The sequence below is a fragment of the Vicugna pacos genome, chromosome 7 (assembly GCF_048564905.1).
Source record: "Vicugna pacos chromosome 7, VicPac4, whole genome shotgun sequence".
In the NCBI taxonomy this organism is placed as follows: domain Eukaryota; kingdom Metazoa; phylum Chordata; class Mammalia; order Artiodactyla; family Camelidae; genus Vicugna; species Vicugna pacos.
This window is the reverse complement of record NC_132993.1, coordinates 51250131-51278106: the sequence shown is the minus strand read 5'-3', so window position 1 is coordinate 51278106 and position 27976 is coordinate 51250131. Positions and strand designations below refer to the sequence as shown.

The window sequence follows — 27976 nt, the reverse complement described above, 5'->3', positions numbered from 1 at the left end:
GCCCACCACCACCTCAGAACTTCCTGAAGGTCCATTAGCATGTTTTTTAAGCAATTGCTCCAAAGCAAAATTGTACCAATCTAGGGTGTTTTTTTTTCCAGAAGATTCTGTGTCCTTCTCCTCCTTGATTAAAATGCTGAGAAGAGAGGAACAGACTTCAATCCCCCGTGCCATAATAACTTATCTTCTAAATTCCCATGTGTACTTATGAACACTCATGAACACTCCCATCAGTTTTGGATTTGACACATAATTAGCTTTAATCAACTGACTTGCTCTCTGGCATTTGACACCCCTCCCTGCTGATTTTTTTTAACATAATTATTTTAAAGAAATTTTAGTTTCACAGCAAAATTAAGAGAAGTGTCCAGAGATTTCCCGTACACTCTACCCTCATACATAGATAGCCTCTCCCATTGTCATCAGCCCCCACCACAGCTACTGGGTGATAAATGGTTTTTTTTCCTCTAAAATTACATTATTGTTTGTCAAACAGAAACAAGTCATTCAAGGAAACATCTGCCTGGTTGCTGCCCTGGTATGTTTAGACCTGTGTGCACAATTGCAATTCTTGAGAGCAAAGCCCATCTCTGACTTTGCTTACCTTTACTTCCTCTTTAGTGCAGGGTTTTCCAACCTTGATGCTATTGGAATTTTGGACCAGCTAATCCTTTGTTGTAGGGGCTCTCTTCCAGCATTGTAGATAGTTCAGCAGCATCCCTGGCCTCTACCTGCTAAATGCCAGTAGCTGCCCCATCTTCCCTGAATGAAATTTAGAAACATCTCCAGACATTGCCAGATGTCCCTTGGGGAACAAAATTAACCCTGGAGTGAGACCGCTGCCGTAGTACAATGTCTGACATGTAACGAGCACCCCCCAAATACTCGATAAATTAATAAATACATTTGAACCACAGCTAGATATTGAATCCTTGACTATTTCTCTGTTTTAAGAAATGGTGATTTCTTCTAAATTCCCAGAATTTAAAACTTGGAATGTTGTAAATATGCAGTTATCGCCATCCTGTTGTCCTGTAGACAAAAATTCTAAGAGTCTTAGCTTATCTAGAACAGAGATTTTAGGACATTAAAATGTCCAAAATATTTGAAGGATGAGTCTTCTGAAAGTAAAAGTATGCCACAATGTGTGTAAGTGAATGTGGGTTTCTGTTTTCTGAAGCGTTGGGACATGAGAGTGATGTCAGCAAAATCAGACCCTCTGGGAAGCTGGGTGAGTCTGGTCAGTGTCAGGGAGGGAAGGATCGGGGAGATTCCATCTGGGGAAAGCGGAAGAGAAGGAAATGTGCTTGCCCTAGGGACTTCTTAGAGATTACACTCAGTAGATGACTTGAAGTGATAAGTAGAGTGAAAGTAGGAGTTAATTTATGCCTCTTGAAAGTTTTTGAAAATAACTTCATTGAGATGAAATAAGTGACATATAATTAATTGTCTTAATTCATTTCAATGAAGTGGTTGTACATTGATACTTAAAGTGTAATTTCTGGTATATTTCTATTTTTAATTGAAAGGGAAGCAAAAATCAGTATTCAGAAAGATTAAGTATTCAGATACATTAAGTATTCAGATAAATTAAGAAGTGAAACAATTTTGTAAATTTTATAATGAAATTTTATCATGATGCCTTTATGTCTTAAGGAAGATTTAGGTGATCAAAGTTAACTCTAAGTGCACTTTTTTTCACAATATACTTCCTTTGGACTTTGATCATTCTTTCCTTTTAAGGTTGTTGCTTAGCACAATTTAAGTTTCCACCATTAATGACCCTGGCTGGGAACTATCGTAAAAGTTTGAGGAGAGAACTATTATTAAATTTTGTGCTCTTTAAAGAGAGTTTTTTTATTCTTTTATATCATTAATTATAAGAATGAAGGGGATGTGAATGTAATAGTGATATTTTTGTATTTAAGAAATATTTGAATTAGAAACATTTTTCTTTTATAGGTAGGCTATTTGTTATTTTATATTTTTAATGTCTTTTTTTCGATTATTATAAATACTAAAGCTTACATAGAATTTGCTAGGAGATATAATAAAGCTTGTAGATGCTGGGTGATCTGGATTCCAGAGAGGCTGGTACCGAATCATGATAAGGACACTGAACAAGCTAGTGTTATTCTGAACAACAGAATTGTATAGTGTATTATAGGTATATATTTAGCTTATTTAGAGTGTTCATAATTTAAACTTTCAGAGAGCAATTTGATTATTTTGTTTTTCTTTCGAGAGAATGATGCTACAATGTTATCAACCCAGATGATTCCTGGATATGACTTTTTTGTACGGGATTTTATGATATTTGGTCTTGCAATTTTAGCCTTAATAGAAAGGAGAATAGCTTATAATTATGGGCAGTTTTTAATTCTTTTTGTGGTAAGTTATTTCACCCATTTGGAATATAGAATAAAAGGTAATTCTTGAAACTTGTCCCTAAACACAGAGTACATCCTTCCTGAGAATGTTGCGGTGAAATGGCTCCATTATATTTTGAGTTTTGTGTGCTGGTGTTATTGTATCTTAATGGTACACTTTATACTTGGGGGTAACATTGTTGCCCTATAATTTTTATCATCTTAGAATTAGAAGTCTTCTTCCCTATGGTGTGTTTGGTCACAAGGAATGCTTTCCAACTGGGTTGCCCAACATGATAGCCACCTGTATGTTGGGTATTTCAATTTTAATTTTAATTAATGAAAATTAAATGAAATTAGACATTTAGTTCCTCAGTCACACTAGTTACACTCCAAGCGCCCGATAGCCACATATGTCTAGTAGCTAGGTTAGATGGTACAGATACAAACATTGCCACCATCACAGGCAGTTCTGTTGGATACACCTGTCTAGAATGGGTGTTGGCAAACTCCAACTTGGGGGTCCATTCTGACCCACCATTTGTTTTGTAAATAAAGTTTTATTGGAATACAGCCATGGCCACTTATTTACATATTGTCTATGGCTGCTTTCAGGCTATAACAGCAGAATTGAGGAGTTGGAGCAGAAGTTGTGTGGCTCACTGAGTCTGAAATATTTTCTTTCTGTCTGCTTGTAGAAAAAGATTATGACCCCAGTTCAGAGTATACATACTCTTAATGTTGAGGTTGTTTGGCTAGCATAGTTATTATGTGCATGGCATTAATTAGTGTATAAAATGCCTTCTGTAAGACTGCTTATCATCCCGTCAACAGTCATCCCCCAGGAGGAGCAACTAGAAGGTAAGTGCTTCTCTGATACATCAGACACTTTTCAAAATGGAGAGAATTAAAGACCAGTACTAGGTAAGACAGCATGCAGGTGTCAATCTACTCAAGGTGGGCAGGGCAAGGGGCAGAATTAGCACACAGTGGCTGTGAGACCCTCCTGTACTGCTGGCCCATTGTCACACTGGGGCCCAGAGTCAGGCTGGCAGTAAGGGATGGAATGTGAAAAGGGCATGAGGGAAGTTAGAAGATTAATAAAGTGAAGTGGAGTGAAATGTACATAACACGTTAGATCTAAAAAGCTTTCAGTTAAACCTTTCCATTCAGATTTAAATATAAATTGATTCAAACATTTATTTCGTTCATAGAACACTTGGTTTCTAATTGATTGGATTATTTTAGTATCTTTATGGTCTTCTTTCATCTCATAAAATAGCCAAGAAATTTAGTCTCCTAGATGACACGTGAAATACTTAAATCATTTTGTGTTACCATTTTACATACAATTTTATTTTTAATACTGTTTTGAACTAAGGAGCTTTTCCATTTTGGTGGGACAGGAGCTTATTTTGTCTGTGAGTGTTTGGGTTATAGTTTTTTGAATGGAAGCCACATCATCATGATGTTTACTTAGTTGGTTTCAACTTGTAAATTGTAATGCAACGTGATAAAAGTAAGCCTTTGGCACTGGCCTCATAGGACTGTCTTTGTTACTCTTTCTTCGCTCCTTTCCCAGGTTTAAGCCAGCACAGTTTCTTATTCAAAGTGCCCTTGCTCTTCGGCCAGGGCTCCAGTGAGTGCCTTATAAAGGCTGACCCTCACTGGAGCAGATTATAATGTAGCACCCAGAGCTAAATTTAGAGGGAAGCCAAGCCTCTACTCTAAATAGTAACAGCTAAACGGTAGAGACTTTTGGTGCGCAGAGTATCTTCATTTAGTCTTTCAATACCAGTAGGTGAGTCTCTGTGTTTGTTTGTTTGTTTTAATTTTTGGTGTTGTGTACATCAACATCTTTGCATACTTTTTTCATGTTCACCTATTCTTATGTTATTTTCCACATCAAATATGTTGAGGAATATGTTATAAATATAAATATGTTATAAAATAAGCCCACATAACTGGGCTATGAAGAAATAAACTTTTGGGTTTAGGTCTGAAGACAGTATAAACAGAGCTAAGAATTTTTTTTTTAATTAAGGTATAGTCAGTTTACAATGTGTCAGTTTCTGGTGTACAGCATAATGTTTCAGTCGTACATATATATACATATATTCATTTTCATATTCTTTTTCATAATAGGTTACTGTAAGATTGAATATAGTTCCCTGTGCTATACAGTATAAACTTGTTTATCTATTTTATATATAATAGTATCTGCAAATCTTGAACTCCCAATTTATCCCTTCCCACCCCCTTCCCCCAACATAAGTTTGTTTCTGTTTTTGTTTTGTTAATAAGTTCATATGTATTTTTTTTTAAGATTCCACTTATAAGTGATATTTTTAAATAAAATAATTCTCTCATAGGTAAGCTGTGTTTGGGGGTATTCTCCATTGGCAGAAAAATAGAAACAAAGTGTAAAGGTAGAGTTAATGAGGGGATTCTATGTGTTTATATTCTAGACCCTAAAATAAGTCTTTTAGAGAGGGCTTACACTTTAAAAATATTTTTTAATTCTAAAATGAAAAATCTTTGGCAGGGGGTAGGTCCTGCCTTGCGTGTGTGCTTCCCAGAGAAGTTCCAGGCTACTCGGGCTCTAGTTTTGGTTTTGTATCTCCGTACGAGACCCATAATCTTTAATAGGTATTTTTCTTTGCTAACACAAGACAACGCACATGTGTATTCGTTTAGTTGTGCCCCAATGAAATGTTTGCTGATCTAGAGTGATCTGTTGAGGATGCCAACGGTGCAAATTCTGAATGAAAGACTTTTACAGTGGGTATAAATAATGCATTAGAAACTCTTATTTCCAACATCTGTCAAATGAAATGAGATTTCATGAAGTTTATTACATTTGTAGCTATTTGAGTATGTAGCTGCTGCCCCATACACACGCTGCAGTCTGTCACCTCTCAGCCTCGGTCTGGGTGTGTCCTGTTGTGTACCTGTCACATCGTGCTCTAAATGTTTGGTATTCTTCTGCTGGGCTCTGCTTCTCGAGGGCACAGAATCTGGCTTAGTCACCATTATATCTCAAAGCACAATATAGTTAGTTCACTTTCCTTTATAGGATTGATAAAAATTCTCTCTACTTAAACCATAAAATAAATTACTTTTTGGCTTTGTTACTTTATTTTTAATGAGCTTCACTTTAAAAATTGTGATTAAAGTTTTCAGTGATAAACAGATTGCTTTCCATATGAAGATAGAGGTTTCTCCTCTCACGGGGTGGGAAGGAAGTTTTTGGCACTTAAATTGAATAATAATTTTTTCATATTCTTAAGGATTTCTCTTAAATTTTGAGATATAATTCAATAGTTTACTGGAATATTGCAAATTTTCTTAATTGTGTGATGGGGTAATTAATGGAGAAAATCTAGACGTTTCAAATCAGTTTTAAAAACCTTTGAAAGGTCATAATTTGCTTGACATTATCTTAATTGTTCTGTCTTCATAATTTAGGCAATCTAGACATACTTTCAGATTAGAATATTTATGCCGACAAGGCTATTCTCAATTTGTAAAAGGTCTTGTAGAGCAGATTTTTCACTTTTTTAAAGAGATAATTGATGATATTTTAAAGCATATATGAAATCCAGTAGAAGAGTTTAAAATACCCAAACTCTCATCCTCCGATGTAAACAACTGAGAAACCCACTAACAATTTCTTATCTTTCTTAAGTGTTTCTTACATAGAAAAGCAAATGTTAATATGTACCCCTTTTTAACCGAAAAAATTACGCTTTACGCTCCTTCATTCAACTTGCTTTTTTCCGTTCACAGTATGCCTTGAACATTTTTGCTTATCAGTGCAGCAGTTTATTTGACAATTATTTTTTAAAGGCTTATTCTCTACTCAGGATTGTTTTAGGTGCTAAAGATAAAGTATTGAGTAAAACCTACCAAATCCTTACCCACATGGGGGTTACACTCTCATGGGGGGAATAGACTGGCAAACAGATAATAATAAAATGGCAGGTGCTGATAAGGACTATGGAGAGAAATACAGCTGGGTAAGGGGAGAGGGAGAGAGAGAGAGAAAAAGAGGGAGAGAGAGAGAAAAAGAGGGAGGGAGAGAGATACAGCCTCATTAGTCAGGATGATCAGGAAAGGCCTCTGAAAAGGAGGCATTTGAGTGAGTGCAGAGAGTAAAGCCACATGAATGGCTTAGGAAAGAGCCTTCCCAGAAGAACATAGCATTCTTGGAAATAACATGAGGGCAGTGTGGTTGGGACAGTAAGTGACGGGAAGAGAGGTAGATGTGTGTAGGAAACAATCAGAGAGGAAGCCAGGGCCAGAAATGTAGTACATTTGTATCTAATTTATTTTGTAAAGCTTCGTAGTTCCATTTGATGGCTTATTATAACTTACTGAACCAGAGATGGTTTTACGGGTGTTCAACTTTCATTTTTTATGCATCCGACAATGTTGCAACTAAATTCTTTTATACACACGCATATATTTGCATACTTGTGTGGGTATCGCTGTAGAATAGGGATTGCTGAACCACAGGTTATGCACATGTAAGTGTTTATAGATGTTCACCAAATGCTTCCCAAAAGTACTGCGTGGAGTTTATCCTCTATACCAAAGTTTATGTCTGTGGTTAGTTATTTTTCTTGTGTCTTTTTTCAGCACTTGATATTATTAAACTTTAAGCGTTTTGCTAGTTCAGTAGTTAAAATACTTTCATTTTTTAAAGTATATTCAGTATGGGTGAGGCTGAACATATGCTTATTACTATATATGTTTATATGAGTTATTTATTTGAAATGGATAATCTTTATTTTCTTTGTTTTCAGAAATTTTATGAATAAGCATCAGAAGCCAGTGCTAACAGGCCAGCGGTTCAAAACTCGGAAAAGGGGTAGGTTGTGCCGTGTGTTTGTGTGTGTGTGGTGGGGGTGAGGGTGCACGTTTAAAGTTCTAACCATAATATAAGACTAGAGAATGTCAACTTTAACAACACTGTAGCCAAGTTATTTCATTAGCAAAAGCAAGTTTATTCAGGAATAGCCCAGAGGAATTGCAATTCAGGATATGCAAACTATGGGGAACCGTGGGCAAATCAGAGAAGGAGAAGGGGAGATTGCTATTATAGGGAAAAGGGGCAGATGAGGGGATCTGTAATAACCCAGGAGTACTTGGAGGAGGCTGGGGGTCCAAAGTAGGTAGGCTTGTCATTGGTTGGGCTGTTACAGTCTCTGATGGGCTGATAGGCTAGGCTCTGATAGGCTGGGGTGGTTGGGTGTAGAGAAGTTTTCTTCCTACTGGGCAGTGAAGCAGGCATTGCCTTTCTGTTGGAGACACAAGAGATGTAGGCTCTTCTAGTTTAGAGCAATTGATGATGCATGGCCGAGTGTGAGAGCTCCCCCTACAGGCCTCTCCCGACTGCAATTTTAGATGAGGTTTCTTAATTCCACAGAAAAGGATTAGAATTATCCTTGTTTCCGACTAACGTCACTAATTCCTGTCTCTCTAAGCTCTGGCTGTAAAGTCTGAAGTTCTGCATTCAAGCCTCAAAACTGCCGGTTTCTTAGGTGTTTGATTTTGGACAAGTCATTCAATTGGTCTGAGCTTTGTGTCTTTTTGTCTACAAAATGAAGAGCATTATATCTGTTCAGTTTACCTGACTCTCGTGTGAGGCTGTAAAGGCAACTGATAAATTTTACAGTTTTTGACATAGTGTCTGCATTTGGTTTTTGCTTTGTGTTTTTAAGAAAATGTTCATAGCCAAGACGGTAAAACTAAGAGAAGAATAAATTAGGGAAAGAGATATTGAAGAGTTTTAACCTTTTTAGAATTTAGGAAGTCAAATTAAATTTACCACCATAAATATCTTTAAGACTCAGGATATTTTCAAGTGTCTTTTGTTGTGGGGAGAGTAGTGGTATACCTAGTGTGATGATAGGGGTACAATTTCTATATGTGCGGGTGACTTCTTTTTATGTTATGTTCATCCTACCATCCTTTCTGTGTAAAGAATTTTAATTTTTTAAAATATTTAATCAGTTTTGCATAACTAAGTAGAAATCCTCTTGGATTTAAGAATAGTTGAGCCAAAACTTGACAGTGATGCTTTTTTAAAACAGGAAACAGTGTGAAATTATTATGTTGACTAACACTGAGGAGAGTGACTGAACAACATTTAAGGAAGAATCCAGTGTAAAGATAAAGGATGATTAAATATCTTTCTGAAGGCCTCATTGCTGATTATGAAGCGTAATGCCCTGTAGTGGTCATGGAATGCTCAATTGTTGAAGTGATAAGCCAAGTCACGTGCGTTTGGTATCTCCAGCATTGAGGCGGTGCCTGCAACTGACTTTTTCTTGCAATGAATGCCCTTAAGTGGTGAGAATGGTCACGTAGAAAGAAAAGAACTCTCAATACAATAGATTATTTGTATTAGAAAAGATAGCAAGTGTCACTCGGTAAGCAGTAAAGCTAAATTTAACTATAAATGCTGCCTGCCACAAAGCCTTACATTCCCACTAAAAAATGAAAATTAAAAATGATTTTAAAAACCAAAGCAATGGTTGTTTTGTGCAGTATTTCTGTCTTCTGCTATTCTTTTTAAACAATTTTTTTTGCATCTTTGACATCCTCATAAGCTAAATATAACCTGAACCACCTCCTTATATTTAGTCCTTGTATAAGCTGTGTCCATCACTACAGTTCCCCGCTGAAATCTGGAAGTAGATATCAATACAAGGTGCTCCAACCAGCGTGTATTCTTTGTCTCATTGTTTAAAGCTGTCTGAAAAAAATAAATGACGTGGATGATTGCAAAAGGACTGAATCAGAAACCTAATTAGAGTGAAGGTATTGTTGTTCCTAGTAATGTGATAACATTTAATGTATGCCTGACGGTGAGGTGAGGAAAGGTTTGCCCCCGCCTGCCCGCCAAGGGGACGTGTTAATCTCAGACCTGGATCTCCAGCTTAGTCATCTTTATTAGTGTGACGCTGATTCACGGTAGCTGAGCTCAAGAGCCAGGAGCTGGTCCAAGGATGTACTGCACAACCACAGACACGATTCAGCGAGTAAACTGGCCCTTGCGGTCAGTCTTTAGTTTTGAACCGGAAAGGTTTCCTCTGATGCTGAACTGGTTTGCCTCTGATTCATTCGGTGGGCAAGATTGTGCCTGCGTCTTATGGCTACGGGAGGACTCAGAGGGAGCTGCCCAGAAATATGTTACATATCATTTGTCAGTTGATCTAGATTTATATAACTCAGGTCTGTAGAGGATTAAAGCAGCACTTGAGCCATTTTGTGCCAAACTGGGGGAAAAAAAATGGAGTCAACCTGGGTTGTTTTGCTTTTCATAGTAGTGAATTGCTTCCTGACGATTTGTTGTGCTTTGGTTTTTCTTTTACTCTTATATTGGAGCCGACTGCAGATATATGGTTGGCAGTTTTGTAGGGCTGAGAAAAAAAGCCTGCTGAGGACACTTCAAGGTCATTTAGATAGGCTGTCTTCTGAAGATCTGTCTGCAGTTTGAAACTATTTCCTATCAAAGCTAATGCGCTTCTGTGCCAAGTTAGCATTAAAATCTATTTCTTCTTGCTTAACATCAAAATTGAGCATTATGATAGGACACATAGTACAGAACTTCATTCAGAATCTCTTATCCTTTATGAAATATGCACATCTTATTTATAATATTTTCTCCAAAGAAGTTGTGTTTTCTAATCTGACTTGTTGGTATCTGAAAGGATGAATCCTTCTCCCCTGAGCTATGGTTATGCTTAGCTAAATGGAATATTTAATAATTGGACTGGCCTCCCTGTAAATTTTGTAGAGAAATTGGATTAAAAAATAGTGAAAAAAGAAGAGAGGAAAAAAATGACCAAACTGCATTCAGAGTGACCATGTACTCAGGTTTCTTCCTGAGACTTTAGATCTGTGTTGGTGATTTCAGATCACTCCTAGATTTATAATTAGTAGTCTTCGTAACTAATCAAGTAAATCTTTAAATGTTGAAATATACATGTAAATCTCTGTGCATAGTTAGAAAACCCCTGACAGTTCTTATTCACTTGCTGCGCCTTAGTGACCTTCAGAACGAGATGTAGGTTATGTGAATGATCATTTAATTAACAGGTTGAACAAATGCTGTATTAACCAGTTACCATACTTCTTAAAGAAAGCAATCTACAGGCATACCTGAGTGTCAGAAATAGGCCTGTTTCTTTATGTCAGTGCAAGAGTGATTATGACTAACTCCAGTGTCATACTTGTGATTCACCAATACAGAATAAATTTGAGACCCTAATTGTGCACTTGCCACTTCAAGGGAGGTTTGACCTGGCAAATGGAAACTCAAGGAAGTAAAGGCATATTTTTGTTAGGATTTTCTTAGTATTTCTGCCACATTGTCTTCAGATAAAATACAAATCATATATACTGTTTGTTGTTTCAGATGATAAAGAACCTTTGGGTAAAATAGTATCTTATTTTCCCAAACCTCCATTAATGTTCTTGCCATTTTCCTGTACAGGAATTATGTATTCCTCTAGATGGACACTTATCTTAGCAGGTGGGAGCTTTGTTTTTCAGCCTGCAAAAGAATTAGTAAACTTTGCCAACCAACATGACTTTTTCAGATTCCCAAGCTATGCATGGTCATTTTGACCTAATGCATTATTACTCACTGTTGAAATATCTCTGGCTATGATATGCTATCTTCCTCCTTTTACTCTTCCTCTTTCTTAGCAAATCTTTATGGATTTGCTACCATTTTTTTTTTTTTTTTTGCTTTTGGAAAACTGTAACTGGAGGATGAAGGCCTTTTTACAAACGAAAGTTTTTCAGTTGTCTCTTACATCCAAAACAAAGCCCTCTGTGTGAATTGGTAATTTAGTCTGGATTTTCCCTTATTTACCAACTCATATTTTCCAGTGCCTTGAATTTATAATTTTCAAATCACCAGAGTCTGTTTTTTTACCACCTGTGTCATCATCCAAGCACGTTGGGGCGCCATTGTGGAATGGCCTCAGTAAATTTTGGAAGCTGGTCACGAGGCTTATAAACAGCTTGTGGTCTTTTTACTTCTCATGTTTTCATATTAAAGGAAAGGGAATTTTTTCTCAAGGTGGGAGGAGAGTTACCCTTTGGCTAGACCCTGAGTAGGGAAGGAGACTTCCTCTGCTTGCCAGTGAGTTCGTCCCACGGGGCACAGTTACCCGCTCCTCCCTCGCCCGGGAATCTCTTCCTCTAGAGTTCCCATTCTCTTCCTCACCCTCCACACAACAAGACCCGAATTATGTTTTTCCCGCAGTCAACATTTGCATGTTCTTGGCTGCGTAATGTTTTGCTTTTGGCATCAAAAGGACTTTTATCTCTGGTTCGTGGCAAATAGGGTTCAAGTTCATTTCCATCTGTCTTCGTGGTGTCTTCTGCTGCATGACTCTGACTGGTACTGGGGATGCCAGTCTCCTCTGGTTCTGAGGCTGTGATGTTAACCCCTTGCAACCCATCCCTTCTAGGACCACCACGAATAGGCAATCTGTACAAATCAGATAGGTGCTGTCTGGTTTTTAAATATCATTTTTAATTGGATTCAAGTTATGCACGCACATGGTTTAAATAGTCAAACAGTTCTGCAAGACATGTTATAACAAGAGCAAGTCTCTTCCCCAACAGAACTCTTTCTACTCTTTAACTGCTTCTTTCGGCATTTGCATCCATGTCGCCAAATAACATTCCTATATGGCTATTTCTGGATTTTCCTGCTGGAGGTATTGTACGTGCACTTCCTGCTGTGGACGATGAGAATGAGGCTCTCCCCCGCCCCACCACCTGCAAACCTCTTACCCTTCTCTGTCCTTTCATTATATCACAGTTTTAGCCAGACCCCTGTTTAGGGTTTGTATTGTTATGATTTTGCACAAACTGTTCACAGCTGAACTGTTTATTTGATTTTTTTTTTCCTAAACACCATGTTATCTGTGGATTTAATAAGTTTGATTTTTCTTTTTGAATTAGTTTTCTGTACCTTAAAAACTAGTCAGCCCTAACCTTTCCCCTTGTTAGGTTAATCTCTGAATACAAACACATTAGGAATTCTAACAGTGATATTCTGTTGAGGAATTCTGACCATATATCATATCATACCATAGCCTTGTATTAAAATACCTTCTCCCAGTAGGTTTGTTCTCTGGGCCAGCTGTACAGCTGTTAACTTGAAATGCTTGAAATGCTCCTTCACCGCGATCTGAAGACTACTGTTGCTTGTCTGTCTCTCAGATTTTTTTTTTTCCTGTTTTTCCTGGGACCTCATGACTTAGTAAGTTCACAAAATCATGAGTTATTCTCTCATTCTGATGGAGTGTCTGTTTCAATCACTTTTGAAAAGATTATATGAGAAACGTAACTTTTGAGGCCTTGAGTGTCTCAAACAATATGTTTATTCTGCTCTTATGTTGAATCAGTCATTTGACTGAACACTGGAATTCTAGATTGAAAATTGTTTTCCCTCGGAATTCTGAAGTAATATCTTGTAGCTTCTGGTATTTCTGTTGAGCAATTCAGTGTCCTTCTGTTTCCTGAGGCTTTATATGTGATTTGGTTTTTTGCTCCCGAAACTTCAGATGGTTGCTTTATTCCCCGCGCTCTGGGATTTCACAATGTGAAGGCCCCTTGTTGTTCATCCATTTTCAGCCCTTGTGCTGGGTCCTCAGACAGTCCTTTGCTGGGAAGCTCACGTCTTTTAATTCTGTAAAATTTTCTTGAAATTTTAAATTCATTTCCTTCCTTTTTTAAAATTTTCTTTTTATTACACTTTTGTAGGCATCTGACTGGTCTGCCCTTTTTCTTCTCTTTTTGCTCCTATTTTATAGGTCTTTGACTTCTTTCCTAGTTTCTCAGCTTTCTTTTTCGAATCTTATATGGAGTTTTTAAGTTTTTCTGTCATATTTTTCATTTCTAGGAACTCCTTGTTTCTATAGCATTCTCTCCTGCTGCTCTTTCTTTTTTGCAGTTGCAATACTTACCTCTCTTATACTACTTACTTCTCTAAAGATATTTATGATAGATTGGTTTTTTTTTTTAAGTTTTGGGTTCATCGTTTGTCCTTCTCTCCTCACATCCTGATTCATTTTCCTTAACAGGTGAAAAAGGTAAAGAGCTTTGAACTGAATCTTAGATTCTTTGCCCTTAATCTAGTCATTTTTCTTATGCCTTATCTGACCCCTAGTTGGTCATATTCACTTTTTTTTTCAACAGTATATGATTTTAACTTTATTCATGATCTGGGTATACTGTATTGCATATTTGAAAGTTGCTAAGAAAGATTTTAAAAGCTCTCATCACAAGAAAAAAATTATAAATATGTGTCATGGTAGACATCGACTACACTTACTGTGGTGACCATTTTGCAATACAGACAAATATTGACTCATTATGTTGTATACTTGAAACTAATATAATGTTATTATATGTTATATGTTAATTGTATCTCAATAAAAAATTTTAAAAGAGATGTCCCTCTTTATTCCTCCCTCCCCATCTTTATTTTGTTCGTTTATATATTCTCCCTTCTTTTTGATTCTCCTTGGATCATTTCCTCTTATATCATTGGTGAAACAAATTTTTAAGTTTTGACATTATACTTTATTTTTTTCTCAGATGGTTAGGGTTAGTAGATTACATTGGCCTACCCTGTAAGTGACAAAAATGACTAGTCATTGATCTTTTATGTATTAGACAGAGTGAACATATTTTTGTGGCCCTTTTAAACAGATGTAAATTGCTTGCATAAATATTTAAACCAGGGGTTTCAGAACATAGAAATCTAGTAGGAAATTTTCCTTCAACTCTTAAATGATCACACTATCGAAGAACAGTGAACAAAGGAAATGTATGGTTGCATTTGGGAATGTGGCGTATAAGTAAAGGAATAATTGTTTAATTTATTTATTTTAGATGAAAAAGAGAAATTCGAACCCACAGTCTTCAGGGATACACTTGTCCAGGGGCTTAATGAAGCTGGTGATGACCTTGAAGCTGTAGCCAAGTTTCTGGACTCGACAGGCTCAAGATTAGATTATCGTCGCTATGCAGACACGCTCTTCGACATCCTGGTGGCCGGCAGTATGCTTGGTAAACCATGTGTTAGAGCATCTTCTTGTCGTATATGGACTTTCTGGTTCTGTTGAAATATTTCTTTATGAGATAGAATCTTAATAAGCCTACATTTATTATGAGAGTTGATAAAAAAATAGAAATAGGAGTCTCTACAACTTTTACCTAGGTTACAGTTTGGAATGACATTAATGTGGCTGTGAAATGATTGTTGGTTAAGAGAGGCATAGAATTGAGGACTTTGGTTGACATACAGCACAGTTGGCCACTTGGTTTTAGCTAAAAGCCAACTTTCCCACATGTCCCTAATCTTTAAATGTTTCTGGAGTGGACACAATAGAAGGTGTAATTTCTGCAGTAAAGTATAACTTTGTGTCTGTTATCTAAATCCTTCCAGTATATTTAATTAAACCCCAATTGTCATAGAACCTTTCTTTCAAACTCCACTTTTTTTTTTTTTTTTGATGCAGGGAGATGTAACTGTGTCAACCAATTTAGAAAGAACTCCCAGCATTTTGTTAAATGACATTTCATACATAAATAATAAAATGTCTAAGAAATATCTTTAAATCTAGTTTTTAAAAAAAATCTTTGTAATTGTGAGTATGAACCTAAAAGGATCAAAGGTAGAAGTTTGAAAATTATTAACAATAAGTAAAAAGCAAAATAAAAACTGCTCTGTAACTGAGTTATAGAGCAGGGACATCAGGGAAGAAGGCTTCAGAATATGAATTAAATGGCATGGTATATTGATCTAAATGTTTATTAGGTATTCTAACCACCCATCTTTCTTCTCATAGTTATTCTTAGAACTTAAGTTTTCATAATTAATTCCTGTGGTACCCTTAAATCACTAGAAGTGGTAGATCCTCTAGGCCAGTGATTTTCAACTGCCTGGGGGACATTTGCAAGTGTGTGGAAGAGTTCTGGTTGCTACAAGACTTGGGAGTGGAGGCCAGGTATGCCACCTACTTTGCTATGCAAGAAACATTCAGAACAATGAAAAATTGCTCTGCCCAATGCACTATCAGAGCCTTTCATTGAGAAACAGGGCTTAAGCCAACCTACTTAAAGATGCTGTTTCTGTTCTTCCATTCTTTTTTTGCAGCCACTCTTTGATTTGTCCCTCTGAGCTCTTAACGTCTTCGTTGGTACATGACCTCATTTATTTCCAGGTCCCCTTTTGATCTGTACTGTTGATGTTCACTATGTACCAAGTTTACTTTGTTGTTATTGTTTATGGAAACCTCACATTGTCACTGTAGATAATTCAGGTCCAAGTATAAAAGCTATTTGTAGTGTGCTCAAATCTCAATACCCAGAGATAACCATTTTAATGTTTTGGTTAATTCTTTTCTAGAAATATCTTTACCTAAATACATAAACTTTTGAGAATGGGATGATACTATACAAACATGGTACTCTCCGTGCTGTTTTGTATTTACTCAGCAGTAAGTTGGTGCCTTTCAGGCTGATGAGTGTTACCTTAGATGATTCCCAAAAGAATTAAAACCATAATGAATAGCGAAGTTGAACATTTCTGTGATTATTGGCTTTTTTTTATTTCATTAATTATAGTATAGTTTTATTAATGCACTGGTGAGTTCTATGCTAGAATAGTCGTCAGTGAGTTTTGGTTCTTGCCAAACTCCTATGTGACTTTTATTAGTTAATCCAGTGCACCCTCTTCAGTTTTTAGTGCCTTCCTGGCAGCACTGTTGGCCCTGCTGTTATTCTTGAAATGTTTTACTTTCTTGCCTTATGTGAGAGCATTTGGACTCCCTCCTACCTCTCTAGATGCCACTTGTTACATGACTCCTAGGTTTCCATTCTTATCCACCTACATGCATTGTAAGTTATTGGTACACTCTGTACTGATGATCTCAAGTCTTCATTTACCATCCCTATGATGACGATCACCAAATTTATATCTGTAGCCTCAATTTCACTCCTTCACGCCACGTACATCCACAATAGGGTTGGGCAGAACGTTTGGTACAGCTTATGAGCACAGGCAGTACAACCCCAGATGTCTACCGAGGCCAGACCTATGCTGTTATAAATAAAGTGGGCCAAAAGCATTCTTTTTATATAAACACTGTTTACTTATGGAGTATGTAAGAATTTTCCTCATACCCACAGCAATATCTGCCTTCTCCCACTGTTCTTGAAACAGCAGCCATCTTGGTTCAGTTGTGCCCTTTGAAGAGTAGACACAAGTACTATTTTACTTTTCTTTTACCTCTAAGGAAAAGAACAGGATCGCCAAAAATTTTAGAAATGACAGTTAATACTTGGGCCCAATATCAAGGAACAAAATTTTAAATGTGAGCTGTAAGTAAGATTATTAATGTGTAACAAATGTTTTGTTTTGTGAAAGAATGCAATTTTTAAATCTTACCTCAAGAGAAAAGACTGTAATTTCAAAATCAGACTCTTTAGTTATATAACTTCTGTCAAATAGGAATCATTAGCCCAGAGTTTTTAGCAGATTATCATCTTAATAAAATTTTTTTCTAGGTGGTTATATTCATTACAAAGGGCTAATTAAATCTTGTGCATAAATTAATTACAAGAGAACAGAGTCCTGAAGAAGTTGATTTTTCTAAAAACTAATTTACTTATAAAACTGTATGCTGGAGTCTGAAAAAAGTTGGCTGTGTGTAGCCCACTTCATCCAAAGATCTGAATCAGCCTTAAATCAAGGCAGTTATACACTAAAATAAACAAAGTGGCTGGTACACGTAAATAGTCTACAAATATTTGTTGAGTGTAGCATAGATACTAATCTAACTTGGCTTTCTCAAACCTTCTACCCTAATTATGACGAAGTAAAATCAGAAAACAAAAATTCCTAGTGTTCTGACCCTGCTCTTCTGATGAACCAATGAACTTTGCAGTGGACACCATTGAAACATACAGGAGGAGCCTTTGAATGAGGGAAGTTGAGTCACTGAAGACAGGCCTTCTTTTGTTCTAATCCACTTATTCCATGCTACTGTATAGGCCACAGGGTAAAAAGATGAGAGAGGACAGAAATACATGCTTTCCTAGCCAGTGTACCTGCTGGGTGATCAAATACAAATGGCAAGGAGTCAGAGTGTATGCTGTTCAACCCTGTGTGGGTAACTGGGTTGGTGGAAGAGGTATGCACAGTTTCCATACCTACCGAAGTAGAAACCAACAAGATCTACTGTGAAAGCCAGGTCCGGTCAGGTCCAGGGTTGGTGAACTGCAGTCCAGCAAAATATTACCAAGCCTGGAAAGTGAGCCATGTCCTGATGTGGGAAACATTAGGAACTGCACTGAGAATAATTAAATTAAATTCACTGAATAAATGTTACTGTTTAGCCTCCATGGTTAAGGATGTACTTTGGAAAGAACGAGACTTACAGTGATAGGATCTTGTGAAGGCAAGAGTGTAGAACATCAGTCTCATACACGATGATAGGAGAAAATTGAACAACCAATTTGCATTATATTAGAAATGTAATCAAATCATAGCAACACGTATGCATCTTTTATAAGTAAATTTGTTTTTAGAAGAGTCAGCTCCTCCAGGAGTCTATTTTCATGCCATTAATTTATGCACAAGATTTAATTAGTCCTTTGGAATAAATACAATCACCTGGAACAAAATTTTATTAAGATAATAATCTTCTAAAAACTCTGTGTGTCTCCACATGCACATCATTCTATGAACGTTTATCTGACATCTGCTTTTATTGTTTTCCTTGCTGTGCAGGAATCGGTCTGTTCTGCAGATGTTTTTCTGATTTTAGTATTGTCCTAATGGTAATTACCTTTCCCTCTTCAGCCCCTGGAGGAACACGCATAGATGATGGTGACAAGACAAAGATGACCAACCACTGTGTGTTTTCAGCAAATGAAGATCATGAAACCATCCGAAACTATGCTCAGGTAGAGCCTGTCCTTGAGAGATTCTTGTGCTGGAAGGGAACTGTTTGAACAGGATTTAAAAATAACATTAGGTTTAGAAATTCTACAGGCCACTTTTTAAATAGGAATATTAGATAGCTCTTAAACATGAAAAGATACTCAGTTGCATTCATAATAAGACAGTGGGCGTTGAAACTTAACGAAGGTAGAGTGTTTGTTTGTTCGTTTTTGCCTCTCACGTGTAAGAGAAGCGGGGAGTCGGTGCCTCACATGATTTCTGGTGGGAGTATAAATTATTCCAGCCTTTTAGGGAGAGCAGTTTGGCACAGTCTTTCAAAACTAAAACTTCACATCCCGTTTGACCCACCAATTCTACTTTGAGGACTTCATCCTGCACACATGCTTACACGTGTGTGAAATGACACCAACAGTGGCAGCTATTATAGTGTTGCCTGTAATGATAGTAAAGAAAGAAAACAATATATGAGTCAACCCATGGAATACTAATTAAATGAAGTCTGATAACTCATATTAATAGGCTAGCATGTGGCTGTTCAAAAGAAAGAGTCAAGAAGATACTTGTAGTACATAAAACCTCTAAAGGATTCATATCTAGATTAAATGAAGAACTTTGTAAGTCAACTAGAAAAGGACAAGCAAACTGTCAGGAAGAGACTTCCAGGCGTTTCAAAGAAGAGGAAACAGTTCTCTCTCCCCGCCCTCCTCACCCGGAAAAACAGAGGAAGACGTATTCAAACTCATTCGTAACTAGGGAAATTTCAATTAAAATCATGAGATACAATTTTGCACTTGTCAGATTGGTGAAAATTAAGTATCTAAGCCCTGGTGAGGGTCAGGAAGTGGTGGTAGTGTAACATGGAAATTACTGAGTAGTCCTAGTAGACACTGCCTTCTCCTTTTTTAATTATTATTAATTTTTTAATTGAAGTACAGTCAGTTACAATGTGTCCATTTCTGGTGTACAGCACAATGTCCCAGTCATGCGTTTACATACACGTATTCGTTTAGATATCACCTTTTTTTTTAATTGACATACAGTTGGGCTGACAATGTTGTGTTAGTTTCTGATGTACAGCATAGTGATTCAGTTACTTTTCATATTCTTTTTCATTACAGGCTATCACAAGGCACTGAATGTAGTTCTCTGTGCTATACAGTAGGACCTTGTTGTTGATCTATTTTATTTTTAGTAGTTAGTGTCTGCAAATCCCAAATTCTCAATTTATCCCTCCACCCCCAGGACTCCCCTGGTAACCATAAGTTTGTTTTCTATGTCTGCGAGTCTGTCTCTCTTTTGTAAATAAGTTCATTTGTGTCCTTTTTTAAATTCCACATGTAAGTGACATCATATGGTGTTTTTCTCTGTCTGACTTACTTCACTTAGTATCACAATCTCCAGGTCCAACCAGGTTGCTGAGATGGCATTATTTTACCTTCTAAAGCTGCATATATATGTGTTGTGACTAGCCAGCTTAGGACTGGTGTGTTCTTATTCTGATTCTTCCACTGACTTCTTGAAAGTCAGTTGTTATTCCCAATTACACCATGAACGTAAGTCCTAGGTCAGCAAGTCTTCTTGTTTTACATGTTTCATTATATACATGAAAAAGGCCGTATGAATCCCTGACAGCTCAGTGATTGAATTTCAGATGCTAGAAACTATCTTTACTTTACTAAAATGTGTAAGACATGCTAAGCTGAGTAATTTGGGATAAATGGCCATTAAGAATTTAAACTTCAAAAAATTATTTTAACCTCATGCTATTTTAGTAAAGCTATTTCTTCCCCTTTTTTATATTTAAATATGCATAACAGATTAAAAACTAAGGAAATATTTTTAAATGGACCAAAAGGTTAAGCACATGAAATTCAGTGGGCCATGTTCTAACCTGTCCTCTCTGAATCTTTGCTTCTACTCTGTATGTCAACGGCCATAAACATCTTTGGAAGGTAAACACTGAAGCAGATATATTCAATTCAAAAGTTAGTCTTTTTAAAATTCTCACTCACCTTTTGGTATATTAGATATGTGTGGTCCACTAGGAATCAGAATTTCTGAGTTCTATTCCTGCTCTGATACTTAGTAGCACTCATTGAGTCTGCCAAATAATGAAGTTAATGCATGCCTTACCTTCCTCAGAGACTTTTGTTAAGATTAAATTAATGCGGGGGGGCGGGGAGGTATAGCTCAGTGGTAGAGCATGTGCTTAGCATGCACGAGGTCCTGGGTTCAATCCCCAGTAACTCCGTTAAAATAAATAAATAAACCCACTATAAAAGGTTAAATTAATGCAAGAACAAGGTGTATTATTGCTATTTGAGTCCCACTGGGAAGGAAAGATAAGAAGGCCTGGAAGAAAAATCAGCACTCTACTCTGCAGTGCCCTTAAACTTTAAAAGATCTATATGGACTTCGCCTCTTTGTTATATCTATAAATAGGATAGTTTCTTTTTACTTACACTTTTGCTTTTCATATGGAAAATACATATTTGAAAGACCTTTTGACACATTGTTCCTGAATTTATCAAAAACTATTGTGTACTGATAGACTGACAGATAAACTTGAGGTAGTCAGGGAGAGAGAAATTAACTAAAACGTGATATTTGAGTGAAAATTAATTTTATAAGCTTTTGGTTCACTGGAGAGTACTTTTGTAGTATAATGATTTTTGATTTCGTATGTAGACATTTACCTGTGGGGATATGGATAATCATTCTTGGATAAGGAGAATTCTTTTTCCTGATAATAATCACATTAAGGAGCATGTGAGTGCGAATATAAGTTAGAAATCAAATTTGTAGGATTTCAATACAATTTATTCTTTTCCCTTCTTGTGTATCAGTTCCCTGCTTGGGTCATTTTTCTTTCCTCCTAAGGGGCAGCACTATAGTTTTTACTCTTGGACTCTATCTTTATCGCTTGAGCTATAAACACAGAGGAAGTTTTAGGTGAGTGTATATCACGTGGGTATAAGACAAAGGAGTTAGATTCAGACATTGTTTTAAAAATATTGAAATAATATTTGAAAATCCCCGTCTAATTAAGAAGACTGTGTTAGTGTCTTCAGGCTGCCGTAACAAAATACCACAGACTAGGCGGCTTAAACAACAGTATTTTATTTCTTACAGTTTGGGAGGCTGGGAAATCCAAGATCAAGGTGCCAGTGAATTTGGTTCTTGGTGAGGTCTCTCTCCCTGGCTCTTGTAAGGTCATCAGTCCTATCAGATTAGGGCCCTGCCCTTATGACCTCATTTAACTACCTCCTCAAGTCCCTACCTGCAAATACAGTCACGTTGGGGGGTTAGGGCTTCAACATACGACTTTCGGGGGAACACAAACATTCAGTCCATAACAAACATCATTCACTTAAAAAACAAAAAATAAAAACAGTCCAGAATTCCACTGATAACAGCTGCAGACTCTGCTTGAGAATTCTAACTGGATTGTGGGGGCCAGTAATCTTTCTTGCTCATCTGCTGAAAACATGTTTGTGTTCACCTGGAGTATAATCTCCCCTGAACTCCGATCTCCTCTCCATCAGATCCGTTATCTAAGCGATTATGTCTGTAATCCCCTTCATTTCAGTTATTTTCCACCCCTGCCTCACACAATTTTAAAATTACATTCATTTTATTTTCATGAAAGTTGTTTTTGGTTTCTTACCTGTTACATTCTTGAACGAGTTTGTTTTATTCTCCAAGTGCATTTTGATCCTCTTTTTCCCCGAGGTCATAATTACTCCTTTGAAATGCTTATAGCTCTCATATCACAGTATGAGCATGTTTAACTACACATTTTTATTAGTGTAGAGCCATGCTGTGGTTTGCGTTAGTTTCTATGCCTCCCCCTGTTGCCTTTTAAAATTGTTTCCATAATACTGACTGGCTCTCTTTTACATTTAGGTCTTCAATAAACTCATCAGGAGATATAAGTATTTGGAAAAGGCGTTTGAGGATGAAATGAAAAAGGTACAAATTCAAATGTAATGCTTTATTTGCTTAAAAGTTGAAATGAAGAGGAACAAAAATTTTACTTATACAGTGATAATCCAGAAGTATCCTGGACATTGTTAAGTTTTTAGTAAATGTTTGTTAAATGAAGGGGTGAGTGTAACTGATCATTAGCTAATAGCTGTAGGAAGGCATACATGATTAGCATAGGATTTTTCCTTCATATTTAATGAAGCACAGCATACTTTGTTCAAAGAAATAGTTTTATAGAATATATAATTAGTTAAAGCTCGTGAAAGAGCATAGTACAGCAGCGAATAGTAAAATTCTTTCATTTTAGAAGATGCAGTTTAGCGAAGGGGATAGAAACACATCTTTGGAAATAAGGTCTAGGTTTCAATCTCAGTGATTTTTTCCATCGATGAAGTAGCTGCAATAACAGTACATACTTTATGGTTGTTGTAGGAATAAATGAAATAAGCTATGAGGTACTTAACACAGTAACTGGCATCTAATGTAGCCAAGAAAACAATAGCAGCTCATTAAAGAAGCCCTCTTTTCAGTAATTACAACATGTTCCTTCTTCTAATTTGCAACTCCTCTGTGTTTATATATAGCAGTCGCCACACTAACTTATTACAGATTTCTGTGCTGCTTTGCCACCATTTCTGATTTTAGATATCTGCCTAAATTATAAACCAAAGGAATAAAGGAATCATATACTTTGTTACTTACTTTGTTGATTTGCAGCATCTACTTTGCTGTTTGCCTACTTGCTTCCCTTTGTTCAGAATATATAATGAAGAACATTTTACCAGTAAAATCATTTTTTTTTTAATTTACATTCTCCATGACCCAACTTTCACACTTAAAAGAATCCTTCAGCATGGATACATACAACTGTATGTATAAAGATGTTCATCACAGTATTGAGAAATAACCTAAATGTTTGTGGTGGGAGATGGGTTAATTAAATTATGATCTCTATGCAGTGGGATCCTGTGCAGTCATTCAAAGAATGAAGCATAGCCACATGAATTCGTAAGGGAAAATGTCCATAAAAAATTGTCAATTGAAAAAGCAACCATTTGGTAGTAGTTTAACCATAGGCAAGTTACTTAATTTCTTTGTGCCTCAGATTTCTTTGTTTTAAAGTGAGGATTAAAACTGTTAAGACTATCTGCTCCACTCAACAAGTTTGAGCTATTATCAATGTATAATTGAGTAAAAACATATGTATGTACATGTAATTATTTATAATATGTAGACATATATAAGTACATTTAAAACTCTGGAAGGGCACATATCAAACCGTTAAAAATGTTAATTCCAAGGAAGTAGGATTTAAGAGATTATTCACATTTTTGTATTACTCTGTTACTAGATTTTGTTCTATTAACCTGTATTTCTTTTTTTTTAATGACATTTAAATGGAAAAAAATGCAATCCCTTATATGTCTGATGCTTAGAAAATAATAAGTACTTGATTAAAATAGAAGGATAGATATGACCCCAAAAGGAATGTTACAGCATTCAAAGAAATTAAACATCTAAACGCTGTGTCTAACATTGCTCATGTTTTACTTTTCTCAGCTCATTTGAACCTTGAAAATTTTCTCAGTTGTTTCATTTGATGAATTTATTTCATTTGAGATAAGAATGACTTATTTTTCAGTATACTCATTTTTTAAAGAAAATTCTGCTGTAGTATATGCAGCATCTGATTTTAATGTTGATTAGTATAACTGAGCAATATGGATATTAGTTTTAAGAAAAAATAGAACTTTTGCACCATTTCGTTATAATTGAGTATTTTTAATGAATATATTAACATGCTTAAACAAGTCATTAATATTTTTATATTGGGGGCTATTTTTCATTTTTATTTATTTTTGTAATAAGAAGACTGGTATCTACGGTTTTGTCAGTTTTTTCACCCCATTCCAGAGGCTCCCTGGAGCTTTAGCCATTTGATGCCTCATTCCCTCGTTACCTCTTTTCTTGTGAACTTAGAAAGTAATTTTTTTTTAATCACTGAGACTTTAATGGACATAAATTAGGAGTGAAATGGGCCAGCTTGATTCCAGTTCTGCCACCTACTCATCATATAAATATTTGGAGACCCTCATAGCTTCTCTGTAATGCAGTGTTGGAGATGTTCATTAATATTGCCCTACCCTCCATGCAGCGCTAATGGAATTTCATTGGCCCTCAAGCACTCAATAATCCTATATTGATGCCAGTGACTTTTCATTGGTGCAATGTAATGAAAAATCAGCAGGGCTCCAATAGTGATATTGGGCCCTGGGGAATCTCAGTAACATGCCTAGGTCTGTTGAAACAGAGAAGGTAGCCATGGAATACAGTGAAAGCACGAGGTGGAAGAGGGTTAGGAAGGAGAAGGGCAAGTTCTGCAAGACTGCATACTCTTAAAATTCAAAGTGGGAAGTGGGGTATAATCCCCTTCACTTTGGCAACCCTTCAACCTTCCTGGGGTTGCTACATTTTCAGTTTTCTAACTGTTGGGATAAGAGAATGGGGACATGGGGACCCAGAAGGACCCACACAGCACCATGATCCTCTTGCTGCCCCTCCAACATTGTTCTTCCCAACTCACAGCAGAGGCCTCTTCTCTGCGTGGATCATTTCTTTATCTCACATCCTCCATTATCTCATCACCAGGACTGGTGGTAAAATGTGTGATCCAAGAAATACAAATTTGAACCTCATTATTTTAAAAGGGGCACCAAGAACTTAGAAAACCCCGTGTTCACTCAGCAGTCTTGTTTTAAAGGGTGCTACGTGCTGTGAGCTCAGAGAAATACATGCTGAATGTCAAAGTTTATTGAGTCTTTCCTATTTTTCTGTTTGTTGGTTTTGCTATCATAGACCCAAAGAAAATGGGTGGATGTAGACTGGGGGTAGAGGATATGCAAAGAAGTGAAAAAACTATGAAAGGTCATAGTGTATTTCAGAAAACATGCTCATTATGTGATATTTAACCCTTGATCATGTACAAAGTCAAATGTAAATTATTTATGTGACTATATACACTGTTCTCCAAATGCCTCTTTTCCTCCCCACGAATGTTACCTACAGCTATGTGTAACTGAACTTGGAAGAAAGGAACTCTGCCTGATAAAGACCCTTTCTGCAGCATCCAGTTTATCATTGAACATATGGATGTGTTTCCAGTGAATAATAAGTATGCTCCGTATGACTTAGTTGTCATGTGCGATCCAGCCGTGGAGGGACATTCTGTGTTATTTTCCTGCATGAGTCCTTTGCTTTATAGACATGGTTTCTTTTGTTTGACCCACAGCTTCTCCTCTTCCTTAAAGCCTTTTCCGAAACAGAGCAGACAAAGTTGGCAATGCTGTCGGGGATCCTGCTAGGTAACGGCACCCTTCCTGCTACCATCCTCACCAGTCTCTTCACTGATAGCCTCGTCAAAGAAGGTATTTCCTCTTGTAGTTTCTTACCTGTCCCATGTCAGAAGAAGAGAAAAGCCAAAGAGAGTTAGAAAAATACCAGTACTTCTGAGTGTCCTCTACTGCCCGCCCGACCTCTATGTAGAAGACTGTGTGTGTGTGTTCAAACAATAAGAGGATTGTACATGTTTATTGTAGGAAATCAGAAGAGAAAATATGCATACCTGTACAAAGACAAATAAAGAATAATAATAAACCAGAGTTTTTCGGGTAAGACTCGGTGCCTAAGTCAAATACCCTGAAATTGACCTGGTCCAAACCATTTCTCTCCACATAGATGATTGCTGGCGTATTTTGTTGGGACAGTGCTTCATTGTGCAGGACTCTTTTGTGCTTTGTGGGACATTTAACCTTTTTGCCCTCAGACACAAAATGCCAGCCTAAAACACCCGCCTCCAACTTCATGGAATAGCCAAAAATGCCCCTTCATATTCCCAAACGCCTTCCCCCTCAAACTATTGTTTATTTCCCTGGTTGGGGTCATTCTTCTGCACTGTTTGCTCTCAAGATCTTGTGCTCAGATGTTCAGTTTGATCACATTTTAAAGATATTTCTTATGTGTGTTTTAAAAATCCAGACAACTGCATTAGTTTCATTGTAATTTTAAGGCATTAAGAGTTTGATAGGCATACATGCAATTACTGGGTTATAGAACAAAACAAAAGTGGGCTTTTTTCTTGGAGGAGGATAATGATATTCAAGTTATTATACAACACAAAACAAAGAGTTATTTTTTCCTTAAAAATAAATTAAAAGAGCTTTTGTGAAAACATCTGTTTCTTCTTAGAACTTGGTTTTACTCCTACAGCAGTGAAGTCCCAGCCTCATTCATGCCTGCAATGAAATGAGTTATAGCTGAGAAAATAATAATAAATCGAGAGTCAATATTATTTAGAGATTCTTTCTAGTTTTCAGCTTCAGATGCCTCAGGTTTATGCTGTTTCAGACTCCCTAATTGTTACTCATGTATTGTTAATATTGTAACTCTTTGAAGTATCTTCCTGAAGAGAATTCATGAATAGAGACTGCTTCCACCAACAATAGTGAAGCCTTCAATTCAGAAAAATCAGTTTAATATTTCAGCTACTCCTTAACTCTTCATTAAATAATTTAGAAGTTTGGAGTGTTCTCAGAAAAGTTGTCTACTAGGTATCTGATTATTTATATTTAGAAGTAAATCCTATGATAAATACAGATATGTAACTGAGTGGATTCCTGATTAATAGAGCTATTTTTAAAATTTCTTTAAATATATCCAGAAAAGATTTCAGCTTGAAACAGCACTGACATTTTTATAGCTTAACTCATGAATATTTTAAAAAGCTTTTTACAAAGAGTAAAACTGTAAAGTAAATGATGCGTGTTCGGATATAGCTTTATTTATTTATGCCTGTCACGGCTGATGTTCTTTCGCTGGTCTCATTTATCAGCAAATTAGTTGACATGTTGACATTTCAGTTTTATGTCTCATGATTTATTTGTTGTACCTCAGAGTCACTGTTTTAAACCTGAGATACTGGTGAACTGTAGGGTGAAATAGAGGCAAAACACAAAAAAAATAGTTGGCTTTGAACCTGTTTTTGACCAAGGTAAAAATAAATTAATAAATAATTTTAATTGGTTGGAATTAGGGAGTCAAACTTGTAAAGTATTTTAACTTTTTTCTTTTCATGAAAATGTTCTCTTTTGAGTAATGAATAGTATGGTGCCTAGAGAGAGCTTTCCATTTTTCCTTTGTACCAGATCAAGTCTTTGAGTAATTTACTCATTTGAGGATACCTAATGGGAAATATTGCCTTGTACACCATCACAAGTGGTTTTTCTTATGTTTGCTCTCTCTCTCTCTCTTTTTTCACAGGCATTGCAGCCTCATTTGCTGTCAAGCTTTTTAAAGCGTGGATGGCAGAAAAAGATGCCAACTCTGTTACCTCCTCTTTGAGAAAAGCCAACTTAGACAAGAGGCTGCTTGTAAGTGTTGTCTAGACAAAGGGTTGTGTATTTCATGCTTCTCCCGTGTGATGTAATAACACACAACTGGAATGCCTGGGTCTCCGTCGAATTGAAACCTGGTTCCTTTTATTTCTGTGTTATTGGCAGGTAGAAACTAATTCCATTGTAATCTTTGTTGCATAAATAAATGCAATGCTAAAATT

At 36.5% G+C, this 27976-nt stretch overlaps 1 protein-coding gene across 3 annotated transcripts in view; it reads left to right on the top strand.

Moving 5' to 3' along the window:
• BZW2 (basic leucine zipper and W2 domains 2) overlaps positions 1–27976 on the top strand; it is a 50937-nt gene that overhangs the window by 9361 nt on the left and 13600 nt on the right. For all 3 annotated transcript variants that reach the window (XM_006211729.4, XM_006211730.4, XM_072964898.1), the window contains exons 2-7: positions 7178–7242; positions 14301–14477; positions 18277–18380; positions 22285–22350; positions 25655–25790; positions 27682–27791. In XM_006211729.4, coding sequence (XP_006211791.1) covers positions 7185–7242; positions 14301–14477; positions 18277–18380; positions 22285–22350; positions 25655–25790; positions 27682–27791 — 651 coding nt within the window. In that variant the 5' untranslated portion in view covers positions 7178–7184. The remainder of the gene's footprint in view (positions 1–7177; positions 7243–14300; positions 14478–18276; positions 18381–22284; positions 22351–25654; positions 25791–27681; positions 27792–27976) is intronic.